This window comes from Symphalangus syndactylus, chromosome 14 (assembly GCF_028878055.3).
Source record: "Symphalangus syndactylus isolate Jambi chromosome 14, NHGRI_mSymSyn1-v2.1_pri, whole genome shotgun sequence".
In the NCBI taxonomy this organism is placed as follows: Eukaryota; Metazoa; Chordata; class Mammalia; order Primates; family Hylobatidae; genus Symphalangus; species Symphalangus syndactylus.
This window is the reverse complement of record NC_072436.2, coordinates 37,516,242-37,542,963: the sequence shown is the minus strand read 5'-3', so window position 1 is coordinate 37,542,963 and position 26,722 is coordinate 37,516,242. Positions and strand designations below refer to the sequence as shown.

Genomic DNA, 26,722 nt, shown 5'->3' with positions numbered 1-26,722 from the left:
CTTTTCATGGCTTGAAAGCTCATTTATTTTTAGTACTGGATAATATTCCATTGTCTGGACGTACCAGTTTGTTTATCCATACACCTGCTGAAAGACATCTTGGTTTCTGACAAGTTTTGGCAGTTATGAATAAAGCTGCTATAAGACATCTGTGTGCAGGTTTTTCTGTGGACATATTTTTAATTCATTATGATAAATACCAAGGAGCACACTTGCTGGATCATATGGTAGGTGTGTGTCTGGCTTTGTCTTCCAAAGTGGCTGTACCATTTTGCATTCCCATCAGTAATGAATGAGAGTTCCTGTTGCTGCACATTCTCGCCAGCATTTGGCATTGTCAGTGGTCTGGATTGGGCCATTCTAAGGGGTTTTTAGTGGTATCTCATTGTTTTAATTTACAGTCCCCAAATGACATAAGATGTTGAATGTCTTTTCATATGCTTACTTGCCATTTATATTAATATATCATGTTGGTGAGTTAGCTGTTCAGGTCTTTTGCCCATTTTTAAGTTCAGTTATTTTCTCATTATTGAGTTTTAAGAGTTCTTTGTATGTTGTGGATAGCAGTCCTTTATCAGATATGTCTTTTGCAAATATTTTCCTGCAGCTTGGGGCTTGCCTTCTCATTCTTTTGAAGGTGTGGCTATTTTTATTATGAAATAATTTTTACCTGCCACACCTTCTTTTTTCGTCTTTCCTTTTGTAACATAGGAAATACATTTTTTTAATACCTGTCTTAGTTTCTTTTGTGCTGCTATAGCAGAATACCTGAGACTGAGTAATTTATTCAGAGTAGAATTTTATTTTATGCAGTTCTGGAGTCTGGGAAGTTCAAGATCAAGGTGCTGGCAGGGTTGGTTGTCTGGTGAGGACTGCATTTGCTAGAGGGTAGGCATCTGTGTTCTCATATGGCAGGAGGAAGGGCAAGGGAGAACGAACTGCCTCCTGCAGGCCCTTTTCTAAGGGCACCTAATCCATTCAGGAAGGTGGAACCTCATGGCCTAATCACCTCTTAAAAACCCCACCTCTTAATACTATCACAGTGGCAACACCTGAATTTTGGAGGGGACATATTCAAACCATAGCAACCACCTTTGTCTTGAGTTTCAAGTGTACAACATACAATTAGTCTGGCCTTTTAAAAATCCACTTACCTAATCCATTTTGATTATCAACTTGAGTGTTTTTGTAATAAGTTTTATTTCTAAGTTTATTTTTGTGTCCCCTTTTTCCTACAACATTGACTCTTCCTTGTACCTTCTAATAATCAGAAATTTATACCTTTTTCAAAATACATATGATTCAGTGTTTAAATACTTCTCTAGTCACAGTTTTTTCCATGTCTCCCATCTGTTTACTTATTTTCACTAATTCAGCCCAAAAATGTTTATTGAACACATACCATGTTCAGGTACTCTCTCTGGGTTACAGACTCAGGATGCAAATAATAATACAACTTATAATATGTATAAGGATGTATCAGGATGCAAATTATAATAATACAACTACAGGCTCATGTAGACATCAGGCTTTATAAACAAAACTGGATGGAATTTGCTTTATTTTTACCCTTTTCTTCCCATCTTTATATAATCAATAGTAATTTTTAACATTCTATAACTTTTTATATCATTTTAATGGCATATGTAATTTATTGCTTATTTCAGCCTCACAGATTCTTGGCACTTCCTCTGTCATTCTACTAATATTAATAAATATTTTATTTTCCCATTTCAGTGTTAAGAGAAATGAAGTGTTCTCTGCAACTAGCAAACTCCCTTACTCCTTTAGAAAAATCACAGTGCTATAAATGTCAGACAGGCATTTCTCTGGTCACTCTTGTTTTCCCTTAGATGTGAAAGCTTCCTAGGGTCTGGATTCCACCAGAGGTAAACCTGTAGTGACTCCTGGTTTAGCCAGGAGGAAGTCTGTGTGCCAGTTTTAGGGAACAGCTTGTATATGACAGCTCTCAGAACTTCAAGTCTCATGAAATTCCAAAACAGGTTTAGATGGTTGCCAACTCTTTGACATGTTAAAGACATTGAGGGTGGGGCAATGATCTTTTGATACTACCATGATTTCTTATAAAGAAGATTGCAGTAGGCATACAATCTCAGACTACAGAAGGTTTTTCTCTAGTAAGGAACCACCTCACAGTGACACACATACACATATTCACTGTACCTGTCCTAGTTTCTCTCATTTTTCTGAGGACCAGTGATAAGCTGGCTCTGTACTGAACAGACACTGTTCATAGGCTGGTGTGTGGGGAGCTCTGCTTGGGTCCTGAAGCCTTCTCTTTCCTAGTGTGGCCTTTAGAAGGTCTGCAGCTCTTTCTCCCATTTGTGATTTTCCTGGGTGTCACAGTTACTCCAAGCTGGCTTCCTTTCCTAAAAGTCAAGAGTGGCTTCAGGCCACTCTCCAGATTGGTCATGTGGTGTGCATGCTCACTGAATTCACATCAGTAGTAACCCAGATAGCATACAATTTAGGAAAGTCTCTTGGTCAACTAGCACAGTAATTAATTTAAAGGCACACAGATAACTTTGGGAGTCCATCTGCTACTGCTGTCATTTATTGGAATGGCTCATAATTTGGCTGTCTCTCTTTATTCCATCCTGTTGAACACTCCTGACTGTACACATTCTCTTTCAGCGGTCTTGCGAGTGGCTGGTTCCCTGCAGAAGAGCACAGAAGTGATGAAGGCCATGCAAAGTCTTGTGAAGATTCCAGAGATTCAGGCCACCATGAGGGAGTTGTCCAAAGAAATGATGAAGGTGACTTGGGGCTAGCCCTGCTTTCCTTTCCAAACCCCCGAGCCATTCTAAACAAGTAGCAGGGGGCTAGAGATGAGGGTGGGTGGGAGGAACAGACTACACCTGCTAGATAATTTTAAGGAGTAGCTGTTAACATTGATTGAAACCATTTGAGCTCAGCACAGCAGAGGCTGGGTCAGATTGCCAGAGTGTTCTGTAGAAGAAGCAAAAGTCTACCCAGAGCTCTAGAGGAGGTGGGGGATCCAAGGAGCAACCATTTAGGGATCAAGGAAATAAAGTTTGCAGGGTCCAACATAGGCAAGGAGATGGAAAGAAACTTGATTTACAAAAACAGGCAGAGACCGTATTTGGCCTGCAACAGCTGTAGTTTGCTGATCCCTGTTTTAAACTAAAAAAGGAGAGACTGAGAATCAAATAGAAGGTGCGTAAATACCTGCCACCCCCAGGATCAGGGTCTGGCAAGGACCTGTACTCGTGGCCTTCAGACAAAGACAGGGATAAAGAAGACATTGCTGCCGAGCCCCGGCAGCCACATACTGTCCTATCTCCTAGTCCGTTCTTCTAGCCATCTTGAGAGGTAGGGATTTTTGTCCTCGTTTTACATAGAAACTGAGCCTTTGGGTCATCAGGTAGTTTCCCTACGGTCACCTTGGTTGTAAGTGAAGATCTGGAGTTGGGGCACTGGTCTGACCTTATCACGTGAGTTGTCACAGAGGAAATGAGGATGGGAGGTCCCTCACACAGATGCTGTTTCATGCTTCAGACCTGTGGCTGACAACCAAGAGTGTACACCTCAAATTCTTGTATAGAGGCTGTGCATAGAAATCACCTCCCTTCCTCTCAGGGAATTTCATTTATGAACTTGAATTATGTACAGGGTTTAGGGCATGGGAGAGAGGGGCTGGAAAAGAAAATTGCAGAAAAACAACATAGAAAGCCCAGGGCCCAGGTTGTTTGAATGAGAACTCTTGGGCAGTAGCAGTAAGGAAGGAACTGGGTCAGAAGGGTATGTCCTTTACAAATAGCATGTAGGTGTCTTGCCCCCAAGTTGGTGATCACTGTTCATCTAGAACCAGATAAGATCATTCTTGGAGTGCCTTCAGGCTTGCTCATTTTAACTCAGGGCCACCAGGATCTGAGAGGGAAGCCCTTTTCAGAATCTGGGATCTTTTTCATAATGGTTTCTGAATACTGGGAGTAATACAGATTTGGAGGAAGGCTTGCGTGTAGTACATTCTGAAGGCCCCAGGAGGGGCTCAGCTCCTCAAGGGCAGGAACACATCTTAGTCATTCTGTTTATCCCAGGCCTATTGTGTGGCACAGAGCAGGACTTTGATGAACCGTTGTTGATTGAATGAATAAATAAATGACAACTTCTACCTCCAGAGTGTGAAGGGCTATTACAATTAGGATTCTGGTGGACTCTTTTTAACCAATTAGCAAGCATTTATTGCACTTCTTTTATGGTAGCCCCCAGTACTAAGATGATCCCATTTAGGAAGGCCCTAGGGTTCCACCTGGGTGAAAATGAATGTGAATTTATTTGTTCATTTTGGTTGGGAAGAGCAGATCTGAGGATGGGCAGAATAGGGTGCTAGTTAGATTCAGGCAGGCAGGATAGAGGGTTGCTTTAAATCTGAACCCTTCAGCATAGTCACTGAGAACTCTACCCTGGCTGAGTACAAGGGAGCCAGGGCTGGAGCTGCTACATGTGACCTTCTGCTCCTTGAATCACCAAAACGTCAAGGTACAAAGCAAGGGACTTAGTTTTTTCAGGTGGCAAGACAACCAGGATTTTCTTTTTCTAGCAGCTTCACAGAAACCTGAACCCATGCCCTCCACCACAGCCACTCAGCCCCCCAGTACCTGTTCTGCCCAGGGATGTCAGCAGCCCTCTTGTTGACTTTGGAGGTTGCTGTTCCGACCCTTTGCTTCAGTAACAAAGAACATTCAGTACAGCTCTATCTGGGAGTTGAGGAACTGCTGAGCACAAAGACTGCAGGGCTAGGTTGGGTTGGGCCAGTGTTAAAGCCATTTGCTTGTGTCCTGCAGTGGTGCCGTGCTGCCTTGAGAACAGAGGAGACTGACTGGCTGGCTTCTGCGGGCTGCCAGGCACAGGACTTCCAGAAAAGTGTCTGGCCTTTACCTTGTTGAGTCCAGAAATATTGTCTTAGTTCTCCCAGGAGTGGGTGATCAGATTTTGGTTAATTGATCCTTGCAGACCTACCAGATTACCCCATTCTGGCAGATGTAACCTGGACAAGCTGGAGTCCTCTTCAGGCCTTTTTTGGCTTTTGCCCTGCTGTTGGCATTTTTTTATCACAGCGTCTACTACGGCTCCAACCACTTTTCATACCATATTCCAACCCCTGCGTTCACAGATTATATTTGCAGTGTTAGGGCAGATGCTTCCCAAAACAGCGCTGGAAACACACTCATCTGTCAGCTGTTTCTCAGGTGCTGCCATTATATTAAGTCTGGGTTACTTTAGGACTCTGCTGACAGCCAGTAGTAGCACTCCCCACCCCTAGGGTGTTAAATTTAGAGAGCCATTTCCCTTTGGGGCTTTTGCATTTCTGCAGAGAGGACAACATCCAGTATTTCCTTTGGCCAGCTGTCTTGTGTGTCAGCTCTTGAAAGGATGGACTGGACTTAGGCTAGAGCTCGGTCTAGGTGATGTGTAGGGTGTCTGATGGGAACAGATTTAACAGTTGACCGAAGTGACATATTTATTCTGTGCTTAGGCTGGGATCATAGAGGAGATGTTAGAGGACACTTTTGAAAGCATGGACGATCAGGAAGAAATGGAGGAAGAAGCAGAAATGGAAATTGACAGAATTCTGTTTGAAATTACAGCAGGTATGACCGTGAGATCTATCCTTTCTCCTCTTTTTATGGCCATTCTTCCTTCATTCACTAAATTAGCTAGTAGCTTTTTCTTTAGACATTAACTCCCTTCTACATTTTTAACGTTTTACATTGTGCAGCTTATTTCTTGAAAAGTAAGCACAATATCTATAACCATCTTTTAAAAAACACAAATAATTCTTAAAATTTTTAGAGTTTTCATGATTTTAAAGGAAGATACTGCTCTCATATACTGCTGTTGGGATTTTAAACTGGTGTAGACTTTCTTGAAAGCAATTTGGCCGTAGCCATTCAAAAGCCCTTGCCTTCGCCAAGTGCGATGGCTCATGCCTGTTATCCCAGCACTTTGGGAGGCTCAGGTGGGGGATCACTTGAGCCCAGGAGTTTGAGACCAGCCTGGGCAACCATAGCAAGACCCCATCTCAAAAAAATATATATTAAAAAAAAAATTTGACCTAACAGATTGACTTCTGGGAGTTTAATGAAATAATTAAGAATGTGCTGAAATATTTAATTCAAGGATGTCTGTAGTAGCATTATTTATAAAAATGAAACGTTTGAAGGCCAGGTGCAGTGGCTTATGCCTGTAATCCCAACACTTTGTGAGGGAGGCTGAGGTAAGTGGATTGGCTGAACTCAGGAGCAACATGGTGAAAACCTGTCTCTACAAAAAAATATAAAAATTAGGTGGGTGTGGTGGCACACACCTTAGTCCCAGCTGCTCGGGAGACTGAGGTGGGAGGATTGCCTGAGCCTAGGAAGTCCAGGCTGCAGTTGGCCATGATCGCGCTACTGCAGTCCAGCCTGTATCAAAAAAAAAAAGTTCGAAACAAACTAAATGCCTAATAAAATCATTTGTGTTATATTTATTTTAATGGAATACTATATATTGTGAGATGGTATAGAAATATACTCATTAACATGGAATGATGTTTACAATATGTGAATAAAGCCTTTTTACTGAAATACATACTTTTGTGTAAAAAGATGTCTATAGAAGCCTGGAAGGGAGATGATAAAAATAGTAATCTCCAAGTGATGGTTAATGAGTTTTTAAACTTTATTTTTACTTCTAGATTTTCTGAGTTTTATGTTTAATTAAAAAAATGGTGGGGTTTAATTTTTATTTGTTCATTTGTTGGTTTTAAGTTGTTGGGGAAAGGAAGACAGTTACTCCAAGAAAATATTTTGTGAAGATTTAGAAACAATTTAGTTTTATTCAGAAAGAAGATTTAAAATTTTCAGTAGCATTTAGGAATTTAGATTAGGAGCTTCAGAACCAAGATTCTTAAAATCCTTACCATTATTATGACTTTGGTATCATTACAGGTAGCTATTTGCACATTTCCCAGAGTGAGTAAAACCCCCCAAAAACAGCTTGCTTTACTGTCCCATTTTTGTATCTGGTCAGATTGGTCCAGGAACGAAAGGCAGGGAAGATTGAGGGGCTGCTTCCTTAAGCCAATGTGGTGTTTATCTTTGCTCTTTCTTTTCAGGGGCCTTGGGCAAAGCACCCAGTAAAGTGACCGATGCCCTTCCAGAGCCAGAACCTTCAGGAGCAATGGCTGCCTCAGAGGATGAGGAGGAGGAGGAAGAGGCTCTGGAGGCCATGCAGTCCCGGCTGGCCACACTCCGCAGCTAGGGGCTGCCTACCCTGCTGGGTGTGCACACATTCAAGAGCTGCCATTTTATGTATCTCTTGCACTACACCTCTGTTGTGAGGACTACCATTTTGGAGAAGGTTCTGTTTGTCTCTTTTCACTCTCTGCCCAGGTTTTGGGATCACAAAGGGATTGTTCTTAAAAAAGTGGCATAAATAAATGCATCATTTTTAGGAGTATAGACAGATCTATCTTATTGTGGGGAGGGGAAAGAAATCCATCTGCTCATGAAGCACTTCTGAAAATACAGGTGATTGCCTGAATGTCGAAGACTCTTACTTTTGTCTATAAAACACTATATAAATGAATTTTAATAAATTTTTGCTTTAGCACTTGGCCCCATTGTAGATTGCCCTGTGCAGTAAACTTTCAAGGTGTTGGCTGCCCCAGATTGCTTCATTTGCTGGGTGTGGAAACAGTTGCTATGGCCAGGCATATGGGATTTGGAAGCTCAGCAGAAGTGACTTCTGCTCTGTGGTTGCTGCTCCCCGGCTTTCACAGACATGGTATGGCAGACATTCTTTTATCTATTTAACCAAGAGGATGCTTGGGAATTGTGCTGCTTGTCCTGTTGGCTGGTGGCTGTATTATGTCCTGGGGTGTGTATGTGGGTCTATTTAGAGCTTCTGTCCCTTCCTTCCCATTGCAAGTTGCACCCAGATGAGACAGCTGTAGGACTAGGTCTCTTTCACCTCTCATTGCCTGTCCCTGCTTCAAGCTGGTTGTCTTGTGCATGGGACATGGGCCTTCCTATCTGTGTTTTCTCAAAGTCAGGAGCTGACCAGGAGCACACTAAGGTGTGGTCATGCATCATAACCAACATTCACTCATCTGGGATATTCTTAAGATACATTTATAAATCATTTCAGCAGTAGCACTTTGTGTTGAGAGTTTACAGAGCTCTTTGACATATGTGATCTCATTTAGTCTTTACAAATAAGGAAAACAGCTCATTTTGGGAAGTATCAGAGCTGGGATTCAAACCCAGATCCTCTGGTCCAAGTTGTATGTGCACTGAACTAATCAGGCAGGAAAAAAGCCCAGCCACTGTCTCACGGATTGTTTTTTGTATATTGTAGCAAAATCCTGAAACAATGGGGTCCTTCCAGTCTCACCATACAAAATGGCAATCTTGGCTGGGTGCAGTGGTTCATGCCTATAATCCCAGCACTTTACAAGGCTGAGGTGGGAGGCTCTTGAGAATAGGAGTTCAAGACCAGCCTGGGCAAGATCCTGTCTCTCCAAAAAAAAAAAAAAAAAAAAAAAGTCATTTTTGAGTCCAGAGGACCCTCCTATTACTCTTGATTTCATCTTCAGAGTGTAATTAAAAAAATTTTTTAATAAAGTATTTTTTTAAATCGATTGTAGGTTCGCAGCAAAAGTGAACAAAAAGAAATTTCTCATATATCCCCTGCCCTCACACATGCATAGCCTCCCACTACTATCAATATCCCACACCAGAGTGGTACATTTGTTACAATCAATAATAAACCTCCATTGACACATCATTATCGCCCAAAGTCCATAGCTTACATGAAGATTGACTCTTGGTGTTGTACATTGTATGGGCTTGGACAAACGTATAATGATATCTACAATTATAGAATACAGAATAGTTTCACTGCCCTAAAACTTCTCTGTGCTTCACCTGTTCATCCCTTTCTTCCCTAATCCCCTGGCAACCACTTTAAAAAAAAATTAGGTTCAGGGGATACATGTGCAGGTAAATTCGTGACAAGGGGTTGTTATACAGATTATTTAGCGACCCAGGTACTAAGCCTAGTACCCGATAGTTACTTTTCTGGTCCTGTCCCTTTTCTCACCCTCTACCCTCAGGTAGGCCCCAGTATGTTATTCCTTTGTGTCCATGTTATTTCGCTCCCACTTACAAGTGAGAACATGGAATATTTGGTTTCCTGTTCCTGTGTTAGTTTGTTAAGGATAATGGCCTCCAGCTCCATCCATGTTCCTGCAAAGGACATGATCTCATTCTTTGGCAACCACTTTTTACTGTCTCCGCAGTTTTTCCTTTTCTAGAATGTCATACTGGAATCATATAGTATGTAGCCTTTTCAGACTGGCTTCTTTCACTTAGTAATATGCAATTAAGGTTCCTCCATGTTATTTCATGGCTTAATAGTGCATTTATTTTTAGCACTGAATAATACTCCATTGTCTAGATGAACAGTTTATCCATTCACCTATGGAAAGACTTCTTGGTGGTTTCCAAGTTTTGGCAATTATGAATAAAGCTGTTGTAAACATCTTTGTGCAGGTTTTTCTGTGGGCATGTTTTTAATTCATTTGAATAAAAACCAAGAGCTTCAGTGCTGGATCATATGGTTTGTCTCATTTGACTGTCAAAGTGTACTATTTGCATTCCCACCAGCAATTAATGAGTTCCTGTTGCTCCACACCCTCACCAGCATTTGGTGGTGTAAGTGTTCTGGGTTTTGGCTATTCTAATGGTTGTGTGGTGGTACCTGATTGATTGACATTTGCAGTCCCCTCATGACATATGTTGAACATCTTTTCATATGCTTGCTTCTTTGTAAGTTGTCTTTTCAGGTATTTTGCCTGTTGTTTAATTGGGTATTTCTGATTATTGAATTTTAAGTGTTGTCGATTTTGGATAACAGTCCTTTATCAGATGTGCCTTTTGCAAATATTTTATCCCAGTCTGTGGTTTGTCTTCTCATTATCTTGACAGCGGCTTTCACAATGCAGAGGTTTTTTATTGAAATCCAGCTTATCTGGGTTTTTCATGGATTGTGCCTTCAGTGTTGTATTTTAAAAAATCATCACCAAACCCACAGCCATCTAGATTTTCTCCTGTTATCTTCCAGGAATTTTGTGTTTTACATTTAGGTCTGTGATCTACTTTGAGTTAATTTTTATGAAGGGTGTTAAAGTCTGTCTAGATCTTTCTTTCTTTCTTTCTTTCTTTCTTTCTTTCTTTCTTTCTTTCTTTCTTCTTTCTTCTTTCTTTCTTATGTGCGTGTCCAGTTGTTCACCATTTGTTGATGTTGAAAAGACTTCTTTTGAGACAGGGTCTCACTCTGTCGACCCATGCTGGAGTGGAGTGATGCCATTTTGGCTCACTGCAATCTCTGCTTCCTGGGCTCAAGTGATCCTTCCCCTGGTGCATGCTGTCATGCTCAGCTAATTTTTAAAGGTGTTTTTGTAGAGATGAGGTTTCACTATATTGCCCAGGCTGGTCTCGAACTCCTGGACTTAAGTGATCCTTCCTCTTTGGCCTCCCAAAGTGCTAGGATTACAGGCATGAGCCACTGCCCCTAGCCAAGACTGTCTTCTCCATTGTATTGCATTTGCTTCCTTGTCAAAGATCAGCTGACTATATTTGTGTGGGGCTATTTCTGGGCTCCCTATTTGTTTCCAGTGATTATGTCTATTTTTTCACTATTACCACCCTATCTTGATTACTGTAGCTTTATAGTGAGTCTTAAAGTTGGGTAGTATCAGTCTTCTGACCTTTTTCTCTTTCAATATTGTGCCAGCTATTCTGGGTCTTTTGCCTCTCCATGTAAACTTTAGAACCAGTTTGCCAAGATCCACAAAATACCTTGCTGGGTTTTGATTGGGATTGCATTGAATCCACAGGTCAAGTTGGCAAAAACTGACATACAGCAATGCCAGTTTGTTTTATGATAACCTTAATCCAGCTAGTTTCTTCACAGGATGATGTTGGAAATATGGGATGCTCATAATCCGTGAGTATTTTTTATGTGGATAATTAAACTTTTTCTGGGTAGATGGTTGGATAGCCAGAATAGTGATAACCTCTTTTCCAGCCACTCAAATAAAATGATGTAAACATAGGGTTGGTTTGTTTTAATTGTTGAGAGGTCATGTTTTTTCCATTCTTGCTCTCAGGTAAGGAAAGAGCACTGTTGGTTCATGCATTCCTTTTTCCCTCATACACTTTGTTGGGCACCGATATGGTTTGGCTGTGTGTTCCCACCCAAATCTCATGTTGAATTGTGATTCTGAGTGTTGGAGGTAGGGCCTGGTGGGAGGTGACTGGATCATGGGGGTGGATTTTCCCCTTGCTGTTCTCATGATAGTGAGTTCTCCTGAGATCTGGTTGTTTAAAAGTGTATAGCACTTCCTGCTTCACTCTCTCCCGCTCCACCAGGTGAAGAAGGTGCCTTTGCCCTTCCGCCACGACTAAGTTTACTGAGGCCTCCCCAACCATGCCTCCTGTACAGCCTGCGGAACTGTGAGTCAGTTAAACCTCTTTTCTTCGTTAATTACCCAGTCTCAGGTGGTTTTTTATGGCAGTGTGAGAACGGACTAATACAGAAAATTGGTACCAGAGAAGTGGGGTATTGCTATAAAATACCTGAAAATGTGGAAGTGACTTTGGAACTGGGTAATGGGCAGAGGTTGGAACAGTTTGGAAGGCTCAGATGAAGACAGGAAGATGAGGGAAAGTTTGCAACTTCCTAGAGACTTGTTGAATGGTTGTGACCAAAGTGCTGATAGTGATATGGACAGTGAAGTCCAGGCTGAGTTGGTCTCAGATGGTAGATGAGAATTTATTCGGAACTGGAGTGAAGGTCACTCTTGGCTGTGCTTTAGCAAAGAGAGTGGTGGCATTGTGCCCCTGCTCTGGAGATCTGTGAACTTTGAACTCGAGAAGGTATCTGGCAGAAAAAATTTCTAAGCAGCAAAGTGTTCAAGATGTGGCCTGATTGCTTCTAAAAGCCTATGCTCATTTGCATGAACAAAGAAATGACCTGAAAGTGGAACTTATATTTAAAACGGAAGCTGAGCTTTTATAAGTTTGGAGAATTTGCAGCCTAACCATGTGGTAAAAAAGAAAAATCCATTTTCTGGGGAGGAATTCAAGGCTGCAGAAATTTGCTAAGAAGAGCCTCATGTTAATAGCCAAGAGTGAGGAAAATGCCTCCAGAGCATTTCAGAGACCTTCACAGCAGCTCCTCCCACCACAGGCATGGAAGCCTAGGAGGGAGAAATGGTTTTGTGGGCCAGGCCCAGGGCCCCACTGTTCTGTGCAGCCTTGGGACATGGTGCCCTGCATCCCAGCCACTCCAGCTCCAGCTGTGACTAAAAGGGGCCAAGGTACAGCTTGGGCTGCTGCTTCAGAGGGTGCAAGCCCCAAGCCTTGGTGGCTTCCATGTGGTGTTACGCAGGTGTGCAGGAGAGTTGAGGTTTAGGAACCTCTACCTAGATTTCAGAGGATGTATGGAAACATCTGGATGTCCAGGCAGAAGTTTGCTGCAGAGGCAGAGCCCTCATGGATAACCTCTGCAAGGGCAGTCTGGAGGGGAAATGTGGGGTTGGAGCCCACACAGAATCCCCACTGGGGCACTGCCTAGTGGAGCTATGAGAAGAGGGCTACCATCCACCAGACCCCAGAATTGTAGATCCACTGAGAGTTTGCACTGTGCACCTGTAAAAGTTGTTGTAGGCAGTTAATGCCAGCCTGTGAAAGCAGCTGTGGGGGCTATATGCAGAGCCACAGAGGCAGAGCTGCCCAAGGCCTTGGGAGCCCACCCCTTGTGTCAGTGTGGCCTGGATGTGAGACATGGGAGTCAAAGATCATTTTGGAGGTTTGAGATTTAATGACTGCCCTCCTGGATTTTGGACTTGCATGGGGCCCATAGCCCCTTTGTTTTGGCCGATTTCTCCTGTTTGGAATGGGAGCATTTACCCAATGCCTGTATCTCCATTGTACCTTGGAAGTAAGTAACTTGTTTTTGAATTTATAGGCTCATAGGAGGAAGGGACTTGGCTGGTCTCAGATGAGACTTGACTTGAACATTTGAGTTAATGCTGGAATGAGTTAAGACTTTAGGGGGCTGTTGGGAAGGCATGATTGATTGTGTTTTGAAATGTGAGGACATGAAGTTCGGGAGAAGCCAGGGGTGGAATGATATGGTTTGGCTGTGTGTCCCCACCCAAATCTCATGTTGAATTGTGATCCTGAGTCTTGGAGGTGGAGCCTGGTGGAAGGTGATTGGATCATGGGGGTGGATTTCCCCCTTGCTGTTCTCATGACAGTGAGTTTTCATGAGATCTGGTTAAGTGTGTAGCACTTCCCCCTTTGCTTGCTCTCTCCCTCTGCCATGTGAAGAAGATGCTTGCTTTCCCTTCACCCTTCTGCCATGACCGTTAAGTTTCTTGAGGCCTCCCAGCCATGCTTCCTGTACAGCCCACAGAACTGTGAGTTAATTAAACCTCTTCATAAATTATCCAGTCTCAGGTAGTTCTTTATAGCAGTGTGAGAATGGACTAACACATGCATCACTGGAGACAAAGTGAGTCAGACACTTAGTCCTAGAAGGGCGTATGATGTGGAAGGCAAATAATGGTTATACAGATGTGCAATAAAAGTTTTTCCATTTTCAGGTACTCAACTTGGATCCAGCAATAGCAGCATCAGCTCCCACCCACCCCATCCCACATCTCACCCCAAACACATATAGGATCTACTTGGTGCCCTAATAAAACCATTTATTCATTTCCAAGGGCACTCAAACTATCATACCACCATCTCATTTTTGTTTTGAAACATAGCTTTTTAAAAATCACTTTTCAGCTTGAGGTGGTCACCTAGTAGTTCGCTCCAGGCAGGCTGTAACCTGACCATTCCTGTCTCATCTCTTCTATCAAAGATGTCTTCCAGAACACTTAGCAATTATACAGCTCACATGGCTTTAGGCACCTTGATTTTATGTATTTCCAGGTGTTTGTCTTGGAACTCACTCCTGGAGAGATGGGGTTCTGACTCATTTGTTTCCAAATAGTACTAGTCATGTCTGCTTTGGGCCTTTTTCCAATCCCACAACTGACAAATCATACAGCTTTCAAAGCTTTCATTAACTGGGACCATTTTTCTTGTCCTACTGTAGTGACAGGTACTTTTCAAATGGTAATCTTGATTATCAGTAAGAAAAGAAAAGGATCTTAGACTTGGAAATGTCTGGTTAAAATAAACATAAAACAGGTTTTCTTTAGAACGTTTCTAAGGCTTTCATATGCTTTTTCCAAATTTATTTGACCAATAGTTTTGAGGCATCAGAATTAACATCCCACAGCCACTGAACCATCTCAGAAATGCAGATCTAAGCCATAGTGGGGAAATACCTTGTTTTAGGGTAAGGAAGTTCTTTCCTGTACATAATTATAGTTTCAAAAATAGATTTATAGAATATCAGCAAGATGTTGGAGTAGACAGGTTCAAACACCTATCCTTCCAGAGAGGGGAACACCCCTGAACCCACTTTGTCAGAGCTCTGGAAAACAAAGATTACTGTAAAGCAACCAAGTAAATCTGGATTAAGAAAAAGGAAACTTAATAATGGTAAGAAAGCTTTGTGTCATTTTTACTTGCTCCTCTCAGCATGGCAGTGGTCTTGAATACAGCAGTCCACAGACCCTGGTCCTTGGTTCCAGAGGGAACAAAGCAGGCCTTATTCACAAGTTATATGTGTCTGCTGTAAACCTGTCTGGGAGACTAACATAAGGTGCTCATCTCCAGTTTGCCTGAGAACCTCCTTGGCAGAAAAGCTGCAGGCATTGCTTGAAAACACTGTAAGGCAATCAGGAAAAAAGTGTACCTTTTACCTGAGGTGAAAGATTATAGTTGAAATATACAATGGACTGCCTAAAACCTGGGAAGAAAAGCTGGGGAGGTAAAAGAAACCATGGACAAATGAACTAAAAAGGAAACCAGGAAAACACTATGAATGAAATCTCAATAAAGAAACAAAGTATAAAATAGAACCACACAGAAACGCTGGAGCTCAAATATATAATAACTGAAATTTTTGCAAATACACTAGAGGAGTTCAGCAGCAGGTTTGAGTAGGTACAAAGAGGAATCAGCAAACTTGAAAACAGAATAATTGAAAAAAATACAGTCTGAGGCTGGGCTTGGTGGCTCATGCCTGTAATCCCAGCACTTTGGGAGGCCAAGGCAGGAGAACTGCTTGAGCACAGGAGTTTGAAACTAGCCTGGGCAACATGGTGAGACCCCATCTCTACAAAAAAATAAAAAAATTAGCCAGGCATAGTGGCACACACCTGTAGTTCCCAGCAACTTGGAGGCTGAACTGGGAGGAGGATCACCTCAGCCTGGGAGGTTGAGGCTGCAATGAGCTGTGATCATGCCACTGCACTCCAGCCTGGGTGACAGAGCGAGACCCTGTCTCAAAAAATCAGTCTAAGGAACAGAAGGAGAAAAGAATGAAGAAAAGCCAAAGGACTTGTGGAAGCCCATCAGGTTCACCAACATACACATTATGTCAGTATCAGAGGGAAAAGAGACAAAAAGACAGTATTTGAAGATGTAATGGTTGAAAACCTCCAAAATCTGAAAGATAAAAATCCAAGAAACTCAATTCCAAACAGGATAAACCCAAAGGGATCCACAATGAGACATCATGATAGACAAACTTAAAAAAAAAAACAAACTTTAAAGCAGCAAGAGAGAAGTGACTCATTATGTACAAGTGATCCTCAATGTTATTTCTTATCAGAATCCATGGGGGCCAGAAGGCTGTAAGGATAACATATTCAAGATGCTGGGGAGAAAACTGTCAGTGAAGAATTATATTCCAGGGAAATTATCCTTCAAGAATGAAGGAGAAACTGACATTTCCTGAAAAGCAAAAATGAAGGGAGTTTGTTTCTAGCAGATCTGCCATACAGTAAATGCTAAAGCGAGACCTTAAGGCTGAAATGAAAGAACACTAGACTAACTTAAAGTCATACAAAAAAGTAATAAGAGCACTAGTAAAGATAATTCCAAGTAAATATAAAAGCCAGTTATACTTCTGTTTTGTAATTCATTTTTTCCTATTTTTTGCCTTAAGGCAAATATGCATAAATAAAAATCTATGTTAATGGGCACAATGTATAGAGATGTAATCTGTGATAACACTGTAAATAAGGAGGGATGAAGATGTATAGCGGCAGAGTTTTTGTATACTATTGCAGTTTATAAGCCAGGTGCAATGGCTCACGCCTGTGATCTTAGCACTTTGGGAGGCTGAGGTGGGTGGACTGCTTGAGCCTAGGAGTTTGAAACCAGTCTGGGCAACAGTGAGACCTCGTCTCTACAAAAAAATAAAAAACAAAAAAATTAGCTGAGTATGGTGGCGCATGCTTGTAGTCCCAGCTACTCAGGAAGCTGAGGTGGGAACATCACTTGAGCCCAGGTGACAGATGCAGTGAGCCAAGACTGTGCCCCTGGGTGACACAGTGAGGCCCTGTCTCAAAAATGAAACAAGAAAAACTCCCAAAGTTTGTAAAGCTTAAGATGTTAACTGCAGTTCCTGAGGGAATAACCAAGAAAATAACTTAAAAATATACATAAAAGAAAAGGGGAAATAATGGTACAGTACAAAGTTTCAACTAAATATGAAATAAAGCAGTAATGGTGGGATTTTAAGTAACAAAAACCAGATAAAACATACAGAAGACAGCTAAAAAGCAGAAGTCAGTCATCTAATTACTCTAAATGTATTAAACTCTAATTAAAAGGCAGATGGAAGGGATAAAAAACATGATCTACCTATATGCTGACAATTTAGATACAAAGAAAAAAAGGTTAAAAAAGTAAAAGGATGGAAAAGAGCCCATAGAAATGGTAACCACGAGAAAGCTGGGGTTATCTATGTAATTGTCAGACAAAACAGATTTCAGTTTAAGATTTCAAGACACCAAAGAAGGACATTGTATGTTGATAAAAGGACCAATCCATTAAGGAGATATGATAATTGTAAACATATATGCAATTATAAACATATATGCACCTAACAACAGAACTTCCAAAAGACATGAAGCAAAAATTGCCAGAATTGAAGACAGAAACAGTTCTACAGTAATAGCTGGAGACTTCAGTATCCCACTTTCAATAATGAACATGACAACCAGGCAGAACATCAATAAAGCAACAGAGGGCTTGGATGACACTATATACCAAATAGACCCAACAGACATACAGAATGACCCACCCAGCAACAGCAAAATACACACTGTTCTCAAATGCAAATGGGACATTCTCCAGCATAAACCATATGGGCACAAAACAAGTCTCAAGAAATTTAAAAAGACTGAAATTATACAAAGTATCTTTGCCAACCAGGATGGAATAAAATTAGAAATCAGTAACAGAGGAAAACTAAAAAATTCACAAATATGTGGAAATTAACACAATCTTAAACAACCAAAGGGTCAAGGAAGAAATCACAAGGGAAATTAGAAAATACCTGAGACATGGCTCACGCCTGTAATCCCAGCACTTTGGGAGGCCGAGGTGGGCATATCACGAGGTCAAGAGATTGAGACCACCCTGGCCAACATGGTGAAAACCCGTCTCTACCAAAAATACAAAAATTAGCTGGGCATGGTGGCACGTACCTGCAGTGCCAGCTACTTGGGAGGCTGAGGCAGGAGAATCGTTTGAACCCAGGAGACAGAGGTTGCAGTGAGCCGAGATCGCACCACTCCACTCCAGCCTGGTGACAGAACAAGACTCTGTCTCAAAAAAAAAAAACCTGAGATAAATGAAAATGAAAACACAACATGCCAAAACATAGGGGATGCAGCAAAAATAATGCTCAGGGAAATTTATGGCTATAAATACCTATACTAAATGAGAAGAAAGATTTCATATCAATAATTGTCATCCATTCAGACTCCTATAACAATATACTTTAGACTGGGTAATTTACAAAAAAAAAAACAAATTTATTGGTGACAGTACCACAGGTTTTCCAGAGGCTGGAAAGCACAAGATTTGGGCAGCAGCAGATTGGTGTCTGGTATGGGCTTGCTCTCTGCTTCATGGATGGTGCCTTCTAGCTGTGTTTTCACATTCCCGAAAGGTTAGGGGAACTTGCTTGAGCCTCTTTGAAAAGGGCCCTAATCCCACTCATGAAGGTGAAGCCCTCGTAACTTATTTTCCAAAGGCTCCACCTCTTAATACTATTACATTGGATATTAGATTCCAATATATGAATTTTGAGAGTCAACAACATTCAGACCATAGCAATAACCTAACTGTACACCTTAAGGAACCAGAAAAGAGGAGCAAACTAAACCCAGGGCTAGCCGAAGGACAAAGATTAGAGCAGATAAAAATGAAATTGGAAACAGAAAAACAGTACAGAAAATCAACAAAATCAAAAGACAGTTCTATAAAAATACCAACAAAATTAACAAGCCTAGAGCTATACTGATTATAGAAGAATGAGGATGAGAGCAGAAGTTACTAAAATCAGATATGAAATAGGAGAAACCACCACCCACTTTACACAAATAAAAAGGATTTTAAGAGAATGCTATAAACAATTGTATCTCAATATATCAGCAATATCCTGATACCAATTTCAGACAAAGATACCACAAGAAAAACTACAACAAACCCTTATGGTTACAGATGCAGACATCCTCCAAATACTAGAAACCTATTAATACCAGTAACCTATTAAATGGACTATACACCACAACCAAGTGAGATTTATCTTAGGAATACACAGGTGGTTCATCATATGAAAATTATTCAATGTATATGCCACATGAATAGAATGAAGAATGGAGGAAAAACCACGTGATTTCTACTGTTGCAGAAAAAAACATATGACAAAATCCAACATCCTTTCAGGATAAAAAAAGAAAACAATAAAAACTTAAGAGAACTTCCTTAACAGCATAAAGGCCATAGATGAAAAATACACAGCTAAATCACTCTGAAAGCTTTCCCCTAAAGATGAGAAACAAGACAAGGATGCCCACTTTCACTACTTTTATTCAACATGGAACTGAAAATTCTAGCCAGAGCAATTAGGCAAGAAAAAGAAAGGTATCCAGATTATATAGAGGAGTAAGTAAAATTATCCCTGTTCACGGGTGGCATGATTTTATATGTATAGTTGCAAAATACAAACCAACGCCAAAAATCAGTTGCATTCATAAATGCTAGCAATACAAAAAGAAAAATAATTTATCATAGCAAAAAAAGAATAATACCTAGGAATAAATTTAACCATGAAGGTACAAAACTCATGCAACTGAAAACTACATTTCTGAAAGAAATTAAAGAAGACACCAATAAATGGAAACACAACATCCCATGCTCAGGGATTGCAAGAAGTAGATTGTTAAGATGACACACTACCCAAAGGAACATACAGGTTCAATGCAATCTCTATTAATACCCAGATGGTGTTTTTTGCAGAAATAAAGAAACCTATCCCAAAATTCATACAGAATTTCCAGTGACCCTGACTAAAACAATCATGAAAAGGAAGACCAAAGTGGGAGAACTCACAGTTGTTGATTTTAAAACTTATTACAAAGTAGCAGAAATCAAAACAGTAAGTACTGGCATAAAGACAGATACATAGACCAATGGAATATGCGAGCCTAGTAATATGCTTTCCCATCTATGATCAATTGATTTTTAACTAGAGTGCCAAGACCATTCAATGGGGGAAAGAAGTGTTTGACAAATGTTGCTGGGAAAACTGGATATTCATATTCAAAAAAATAAAGTTGAATCTTTACACCATATTTAATAATTAACTCAAAATAGGTCAAAGACTTAATTTAAGGGCTAAAATTTTAAAACTCCTAGAAGAAAACATTAGAGCAAATCTTTGACCTTGGATTTGGCAATGGGTTTTTAAATTTAATACTGATCCTCTGGCCTCCTCCTCAGCTCACAAGTTAAAACTCAGGTTCTAGGCTTTGTCTATGTACTATCTGATTTCAATGTTTAATTCCTTTTTTTAAAGAAATTAAATGAAAGAGTGGCCTAGGAGAATCAGTGGGTTAAAGAAAGGCGCTTCTTTGTGAATTTTTTTCCTTCACAGAGATGAGTATTTTAGGTAGTACTGTCCTAGAACTTATAATTTCATTTTCCTTCATAAACTTACACTATGAAGGGCCATAAAACAAAGTGTTTCATTATTACCTTTTTAGAACCATTTAACCTGGCACTATTTGGTTTCTTGGTTAATTCCTTTTTCTAAATTTGGTGGTGTTTCCTTAACAAAGTGTGACAGGGTTTCTACCTGGCTGAGCAGAAATTTCCATGTTAGCTTTGTAATAATCACTAAGAAAATCACTATAGCATCCAATTTCTTTGCTTTTAAGAAGAGTTCTTGGAGCAATCCATTACACCCGCATTTGAAGAAAGTTGTGTTGAAACCACAATGACAAGATAATGCCAATAAACTGAGCCAAAATATTATATGAATATTTTAATGCAAAATGCTTAACACTTAAAATTAGCAAAGCTTCATTTAAATTAAAATTCCATTTAACTAAAGATGGTTAACCCCAAGAAATTGTACAGTAGTTGATTTCTGCTATATAATGCCAGTCCTATGCCATACAATAAGAACTGCAACATTAGCTGTCACTTCCTCCATTGCTCTTCTGGACCCTAAGGGATGAGAGGGAGGGGACTCAGACACAAAACAAAATACAACCCAAATAAACTGTGCAGTGATTCCTAATAGTTATAAACCCAATCTAAATTGTCCAAACAGCTGAAGAATAACTGCAGGTATTGTTCCAGAGCTGATACGAGGTTTTGCTTTTACAGCCTGGTAAAAGTTCTGCACTAGCTGAGAAGTCACAGTTTAAGGATGCATGTTCTGTAAATAGTTACTACATATACACATTTACTGTCTGTAAACACTAGAAATATACATTAGACAGAGTACCCTCACAAGTTGGGTACAGTTTAAAAAAGAAGATGAGGTAACATGAATCTCAAAGTCCACAGGAATCCTGCCTGAAGAGTTTGAACAGCTGCCTGTAATTCATTTCCAATGTGCAGGGAGATTAAGGTTTGCCAAAACTGGATTCACTGGCTTTCAGCATAGCAACTGCATCTTTCACTGCATGGTAGATAACATTCTTCACCTATAAAGAATAGGAGAAAATATGGGCATTTTACATTTAAATCTAAAACCTGTCACTAAGAATAAACTTCCTCCTACCAATTTTGTTACCTTCTCTCAGAATTTAAAATTCAATATTCGTATGAAATGTCAACACTGCAAAAGGTTCCTGGGCTCCTTCAGACCAGTATTTCTTACACATTTTAAACCCATGATTTCAAGAACCCATTTTCCCCCTTTTAGAGGTTTTGATACCACGTAGACCTACTCACAGTGAGTACAGGGAGAGGCAAGTTCCAAGGTACAACTTTTATTATTTTTCCCTAATTTTCCAAACATAAAATTATGTTACATAATTCATTACTGAAATCCTTTTGAAAATACCACCCCCTCAGACCTCTTTGAGTCTCAGAGATTCAGTTCTGCTCTACCTAAGAGTGATGAGAACACTGCAGCACTGAAGGTTAAGCACTGTGTTCAAGACCCCTGACAGGCAGCTGGGCCAAGATCAGAAGTCACATCTATTCATTTTCAGTACTAAGGCCTTTCTCTGTGGGGACAGTCCCTTACAGATTCTAAACAATATCAAATCAAACCAAGGTGAGATTTCCTCTTATTCCTCCCTCACTTAAGTAGATAGTAGTACTACATATAAAGCAAGTTCATCGACTCACTGTGTACTAAGTACGATATGGCCAAGTTCACTGACTCTCTTTATAAGGTGAAGAATGGGCCATGAAGCCATAGCCAGAGAATGCTAGGAATTGGTGCTATTTTTACCTGTAATTTATCTTCATGATTAGTATGAGTCTGTGACAGATATCGGAATTCCTGAGTAAGCCAGAAGCAGTGTTTAACATGCTCTGGAGAAACAAAATCTTCCGCCACTTTGATGCAGCTATATAAGTTATGAACCTGAAAAACACCAAGTGATACCAGTAACAAACCCAACAGTTCATAATATAAAGAGATTAAAGAAAAAGTAATGATTCTTGCCTGATGTGGAGCTCCTGCTGGGATAAACACCACATCCCCAAGAAACTGTACAATAGCCCAGCCTTGAACTCCATACTCTTGATGAAGACGCTTTCTTAATGATCGGTCTAAATACCAGCTTTGATCATGAATAGGATCGTGGTCTGCTGGGTTTTCTTGACCTTGCTCTTCTGATACCTAGAATACATTCAAAATATTATGCAACTCAGTAACATGCTAAGGCCCAATAAGCCATTTTTTTTCTCTAAACAGTGTTGGCAGTTCATAAATGTCAGGCCTTCTTCAACTTAAGTGCCCCCATTGGCAGAAAAAGACAAGTAGTACTCAAAAACTTCAGCTGAATGAACCGACAGAAGAATGACGAAGAAAACGTGATGTCAGTTCCCATAAACCATGACTGACAGGCTCTGCATAAGTTTGTAAATACTGTATTTAAACAATATTTTAGTCTAGATTTTTAAACATAAGTAGGCTCAGGCTCCTTATAAATGAACTTGTTTTAAAGTTATTAGAAACCTGTCTTTACTTAATCGGACTTACGGAACAGTCCCCAAGGCAGCTGCAGATTAGACTTGTTTATCCTTGATCCAGTAACTGGTAAAGCAGAGACTCAGAGTGACAATATCAAAAGAACAATATGGTGACCAAGCAGGTTTTCTGGAAGAGCCAAATGATCCTTAGCCAGAAACACTTTGATTCAAACAAATGCTTGTTAAAGACATACTTGGGGCCAGCTAACAGGTTAGGAATGTTCATATCCAAGACTCATGAATGACTGAAGAATATCAGCCAGAGACACCTGAGTTGCAACCGGCAGCCTCAGTGCCAAACAAGTTTAAAACTGAACACGACTCATCTTTCTAGTTGCCTAGAATTTCCACACATGGTCCTTGCTGAAAAACAACCTGCCAACTACAGGGGAAACCTAGAATCTTCCAAATCCCTGCATCCCTTGCTAATAACAGGTAGGGCCACTTGCTACACGACAGTGGACAAAACCAAACTTAGTAACTCACTCAGAACATGGTCACTCAGGGCCAAGGATACATGAACATCTGAAGTGCTCAGATTGTCAAGGCAATAAAAACAAATATATGCTGGGAGATGATCAGATGAACTAACTTGAAAGCAGATAACAAAAATCTCTAAATGCACTTTAACACAAAACACAGACATAAAAGACAAGGCCTGCTTTTTTTAGGAGTGTAACCCTAATCATTTAGAATCCTTGTTCCTTAGCAACCACCTTCAGCCTATTCAATCTGACAGGTACAGATTTAACTTTTCAGGTTGTGACAATCCCCCTAGCCAAGCTAGTCAGTTCACCACATGTAGTAACATAATATTGCTATTCTCTATGCCTCTGTTCACACATGCCATAAGCAGCACACCTTTTTAAGAAATTCCCTTATCTTCTCTGTGTCCTTTGCAGCATATATGTGCCACAGTGCTCCTGGCTTCTCTTTTCCTTCAATAAATCGCTTTATTGTGAGTTCGTCAGAATCTCCATCTTGGATGGTCTTAAGGACTTCTAGAGCAAGAAGAGAAAGCAAATATCAGACCACAGGCCCTGGCTCAAAGAGTAAGCCCTCCTTTTATGCTCAGCACCCTACCTTCTTCTTGCTCACACTGTCCTTTGGGAATTCCCACATAGACCATGACATTAGCTGCATCAGATACATCTAAGTGAAGATTTGTTGTTCCATATTTCCGATCTTCAGGAGTGATTAATCCTGCAAAAACAAAGTGCCTTAAGTTTACGAAAGACAACAAAGGCTGCCACAGTCTTTCCACTACCTACCTGGGGGATGGTAGGTCCCTGATTGACTCTTCTGCTGAGAATAAAAATTCTGGATCAAATTATTGCAAAAAAAATTCTTTAATCAATGTGCTAGCAAGAAAAGAAGGAATACTCAGAAGCCAAAAACAGCAGGAAATGCAAGTGGTAAAGCAGGCTTCCGAAGCTAGGATTTGCCAAAAGGACATCCGCTAGATCAAGTGAGCTCAGGCTTTGATTGTTGCCACAGCCTAGGAGTTCTGGGGCAAGAGACAAAGACCAAGGACCACTCGAGATGGGGAGTCCAAGGGAAAGCCCCCCCCACACACACACACACATAAACCTGGAACGTCAAATGGCTATCATGAGTATAAGAAGGAACACTGCCCCATGCATTCCTTGGTTCTCTCAACTGTAAAAGAGGAGGGGTAAGGAGTGAGCCAGAACGACAGGTCCCCCCCAGTGTTCATAGTCTGTGGCTAATTCCTTGCTCACAGGAGAAGGCTCACCTTGCTCAACAATCATCCTGAAGCTTACCCTGCAGTCACCTTGGGCAACCCATTCTAACACCAGGACTCTGCTTCTTAGACTGGGCAGTAGGGAGAAGCATAGCTTGTAGTGAGCAAGCAGCGGCTGTTTTCTAACCTGCCAGCCTCTGAAAACGCCCCGTAATACTGTTTTGGAGGAAGCCTTTATCTCTGGCTTGCCTGGGGCTTTGGTTTTAGAGGGGCTATACTTTTGAGAGGGCACATTTCTTCACTCCAGCTTGGGACCAGGGCCCCCAGAGCCCTGCTGTACTTTCCTTTCTTTCCAGCTTGCTGAAATATCAGTCCTAGGAGTAGGTAAAGCATTTGGTATTAGGGTGAAATCATAGGATAGATGAGAGGATGATGAAAAAATATAAAGAGAGGAGACAATGAAACAATTATGGCAAAAAGTTAGAAGCTGTTATATAACTGGGTGATGAATTATATGGAGTCACTACCAGACTCTCAAGTTTTCAGTGTATTTGAAAAATAGTTCCATAGTAAAAAGCAAAATTTCAGAAAAAAGCAATTAATGTAATAGAAATAAAATGAATGAAATGAACACATGAATGATATATAATTATATGACAGCATGGATGAATATTAAAAAACTGATTCTATTTATATGAAGTTCAAAAGCAGGCTAAAAACTGAAAGAATATTGTGCATGAATACAAATATATATGTTAAAATTATAAATATAAGCAAACAATAAACACAGACTTGAAGACAGTGGTTAAGACTAAGGGCAATAGAAGAGGGGTGGAGCTGGGAAGGAAAGGAAAGGAGACTAGGAGGCAAAGCCTCAGCAGGACTGGCTGCCTGCTGATCCAGCCAGTGCCACAGTACAAAACGAGCAAGAAAATAACTGCTGCCCAGCCACTGGCCCAAAGTCCATCAGATCCCAGTCATGGGTAACTGTACATTGATAAAACCAGACTCTAAACCATGGTAAACTCAGATGAAACCAAAATTGTAAAAACATAATGGTCAAAGGGAAAGGAGTGCCAGACAACAAAACATCCTGAAACAAAACACCATGGACTTTTAAGATGGAAAAAAGCTGAAATAGTAGGGGCTGTTGGGTGATGGGGAGTTAAGAGTGGGGGAAGAGTAGAGAAATGGGCTCTAGGTTGGAAATTAGGAGATCTAAGTACTAGTTTCAGACCTGCCACTAGCTGCCCCTTGGAGATCCTGAAGAAGTCAATGTCCCTTCTACTGTCCTCAAGTCCTGGTCCTCATTTGCAAAATGGGGGGTGTTGCAGGAACTGAAGAGAGGCTGGATTATATGATCTCTCCAAAGAGCCTTTGCACTTATTCTCATTGAAGAGTCACAGCTCAATCACGCAACCTTTGAAAAGACCACTCTTTAATGATGTTTACAATAAGATATAAGGTGTTTGAAAATGAACACATCATTATTTTCACCCCCTGAATGCTTGCTTCTGGATGGGAACCATTTTGTCATAGGAAAAGCTTTTATAGAGTAACACTGCCATCTATTAGTGTCTAGGGGGAAAGACCTGCTGCCAAGCTAGTTAAACCATGCAAGCAATTCTTTTGAAAATTTCTCAGATACCCACCTTTAAAGCTTCAGGATTTCTATAAAGCATGGATAAACTATATAATTTACTGGAAAAATGCTCTTATATACTTAAGTTTGCCCAAGATCCCAACCATGCAGCTGCTTTAATCAGTCTCTGAGGGGCTCGAGGGACAGGACCTCGAGAGAGCACACTGCAGACCCACAGCACATGGAGGACTCACCAACTGAGATCTGAGAAGTGAGGAACAGGCAAGAGGTCTAGTGCCCACCGGGTCTTCTCACCCACACACCATTTCTCTGGTACCCCTACCCTGGCACAACTATCTTGGGCATGAAGACTGCTGGGAGCTTGCACACAAAAACACTCCCCTGTCACAATAGTCCCCAACTACACTCCTGGTGGTTCCCTGAGCTGACTCAACCATAACAGAATTGTGGGGCTGGAGTCTTTGCCCCTCTTTCCCTTCTCTCCCCCAACAGTCTTCGGAGAACATAGCGAAGACAACAACAGACCTTGTCCTTTTTGAGAAGGACACCCACAGGTCTAAGGCTGGAAATGGAAAATGACATGGAAGTAATTATGGGAGGAAAATAAGTAATTTCCAAGAGGACTGGAAAAGTAGGGGCCAGATAGTAAAAATGAGTAAATAAAATTCACTGAAA

At 40.8% G+C, this 26,722-nt stretch overlaps 2 protein-coding genes across 4 annotated transcripts in view; one reads left to right on the top strand and one right to left on the bottom strand.

Moving 5' to 3' along the window:
• Positions 1 to 9,633, top strand: part of CHMP3 (charged multivesicular body protein 3) — a 55,103-nt gene extending 45,470 nt beyond the window's left edge. Inside the window, exons 4-6 of one of the 2 annotated variants that reach the window (XM_055243617.2) lie at positions 2,656 to 2,777; positions 5,522 to 5,636; positions 7,142 to 9,633. In XM_055243617.2, the coding sequence (XP_055099592.2) occupies positions 2,656 to 2,777; positions 5,522 to 5,636; positions 7,142 to 7,287 (383 nt within the window). In that variant the 3' untranslated portion in view covers positions 7,288 to 9,633. The remainder of the gene's footprint in view (positions 1 to 2,655; positions 2,778 to 5,521; positions 5,637 to 7,141) is intronic. The other variant, XM_055243618.2, reaches the window with a different exon arrangement.
• A 10,917-nt stretch (positions 9,634 to 20,550) lies between these two features.
• Positions 20,551 to 26,722, bottom strand: part of KDM3A (lysine demethylase 3A) — a 51,455-nt gene continuing 45,283 nt past the window's right edge. For both annotated transcript variants that reach the window (XM_055240468.1, XM_063617556.1), the window contains 5 exons: positions 23,823 to 23,942; positions 23,601 to 23,740; positions 22,210 to 22,386; positions 21,994 to 22,128; positions 20,551 to 21,235 (listed from right to left, as the gene is read on the bottom strand). In XM_055240468.1, coding sequence (XP_055096443.1) covers positions 21,155 to 21,235; positions 21,994 to 22,128; positions 22,210 to 22,386; positions 23,601 to 23,740; positions 23,823 to 23,942 — 653 coding nt within the window. In that variant the 3' untranslated portion in view covers positions 20,551 to 21,154. The remainder of the gene's footprint in view (positions 21,236 to 21,993; positions 22,129 to 22,209; positions 22,387 to 23,600; positions 23,741 to 23,822; positions 23,943 to 26,722) is intronic.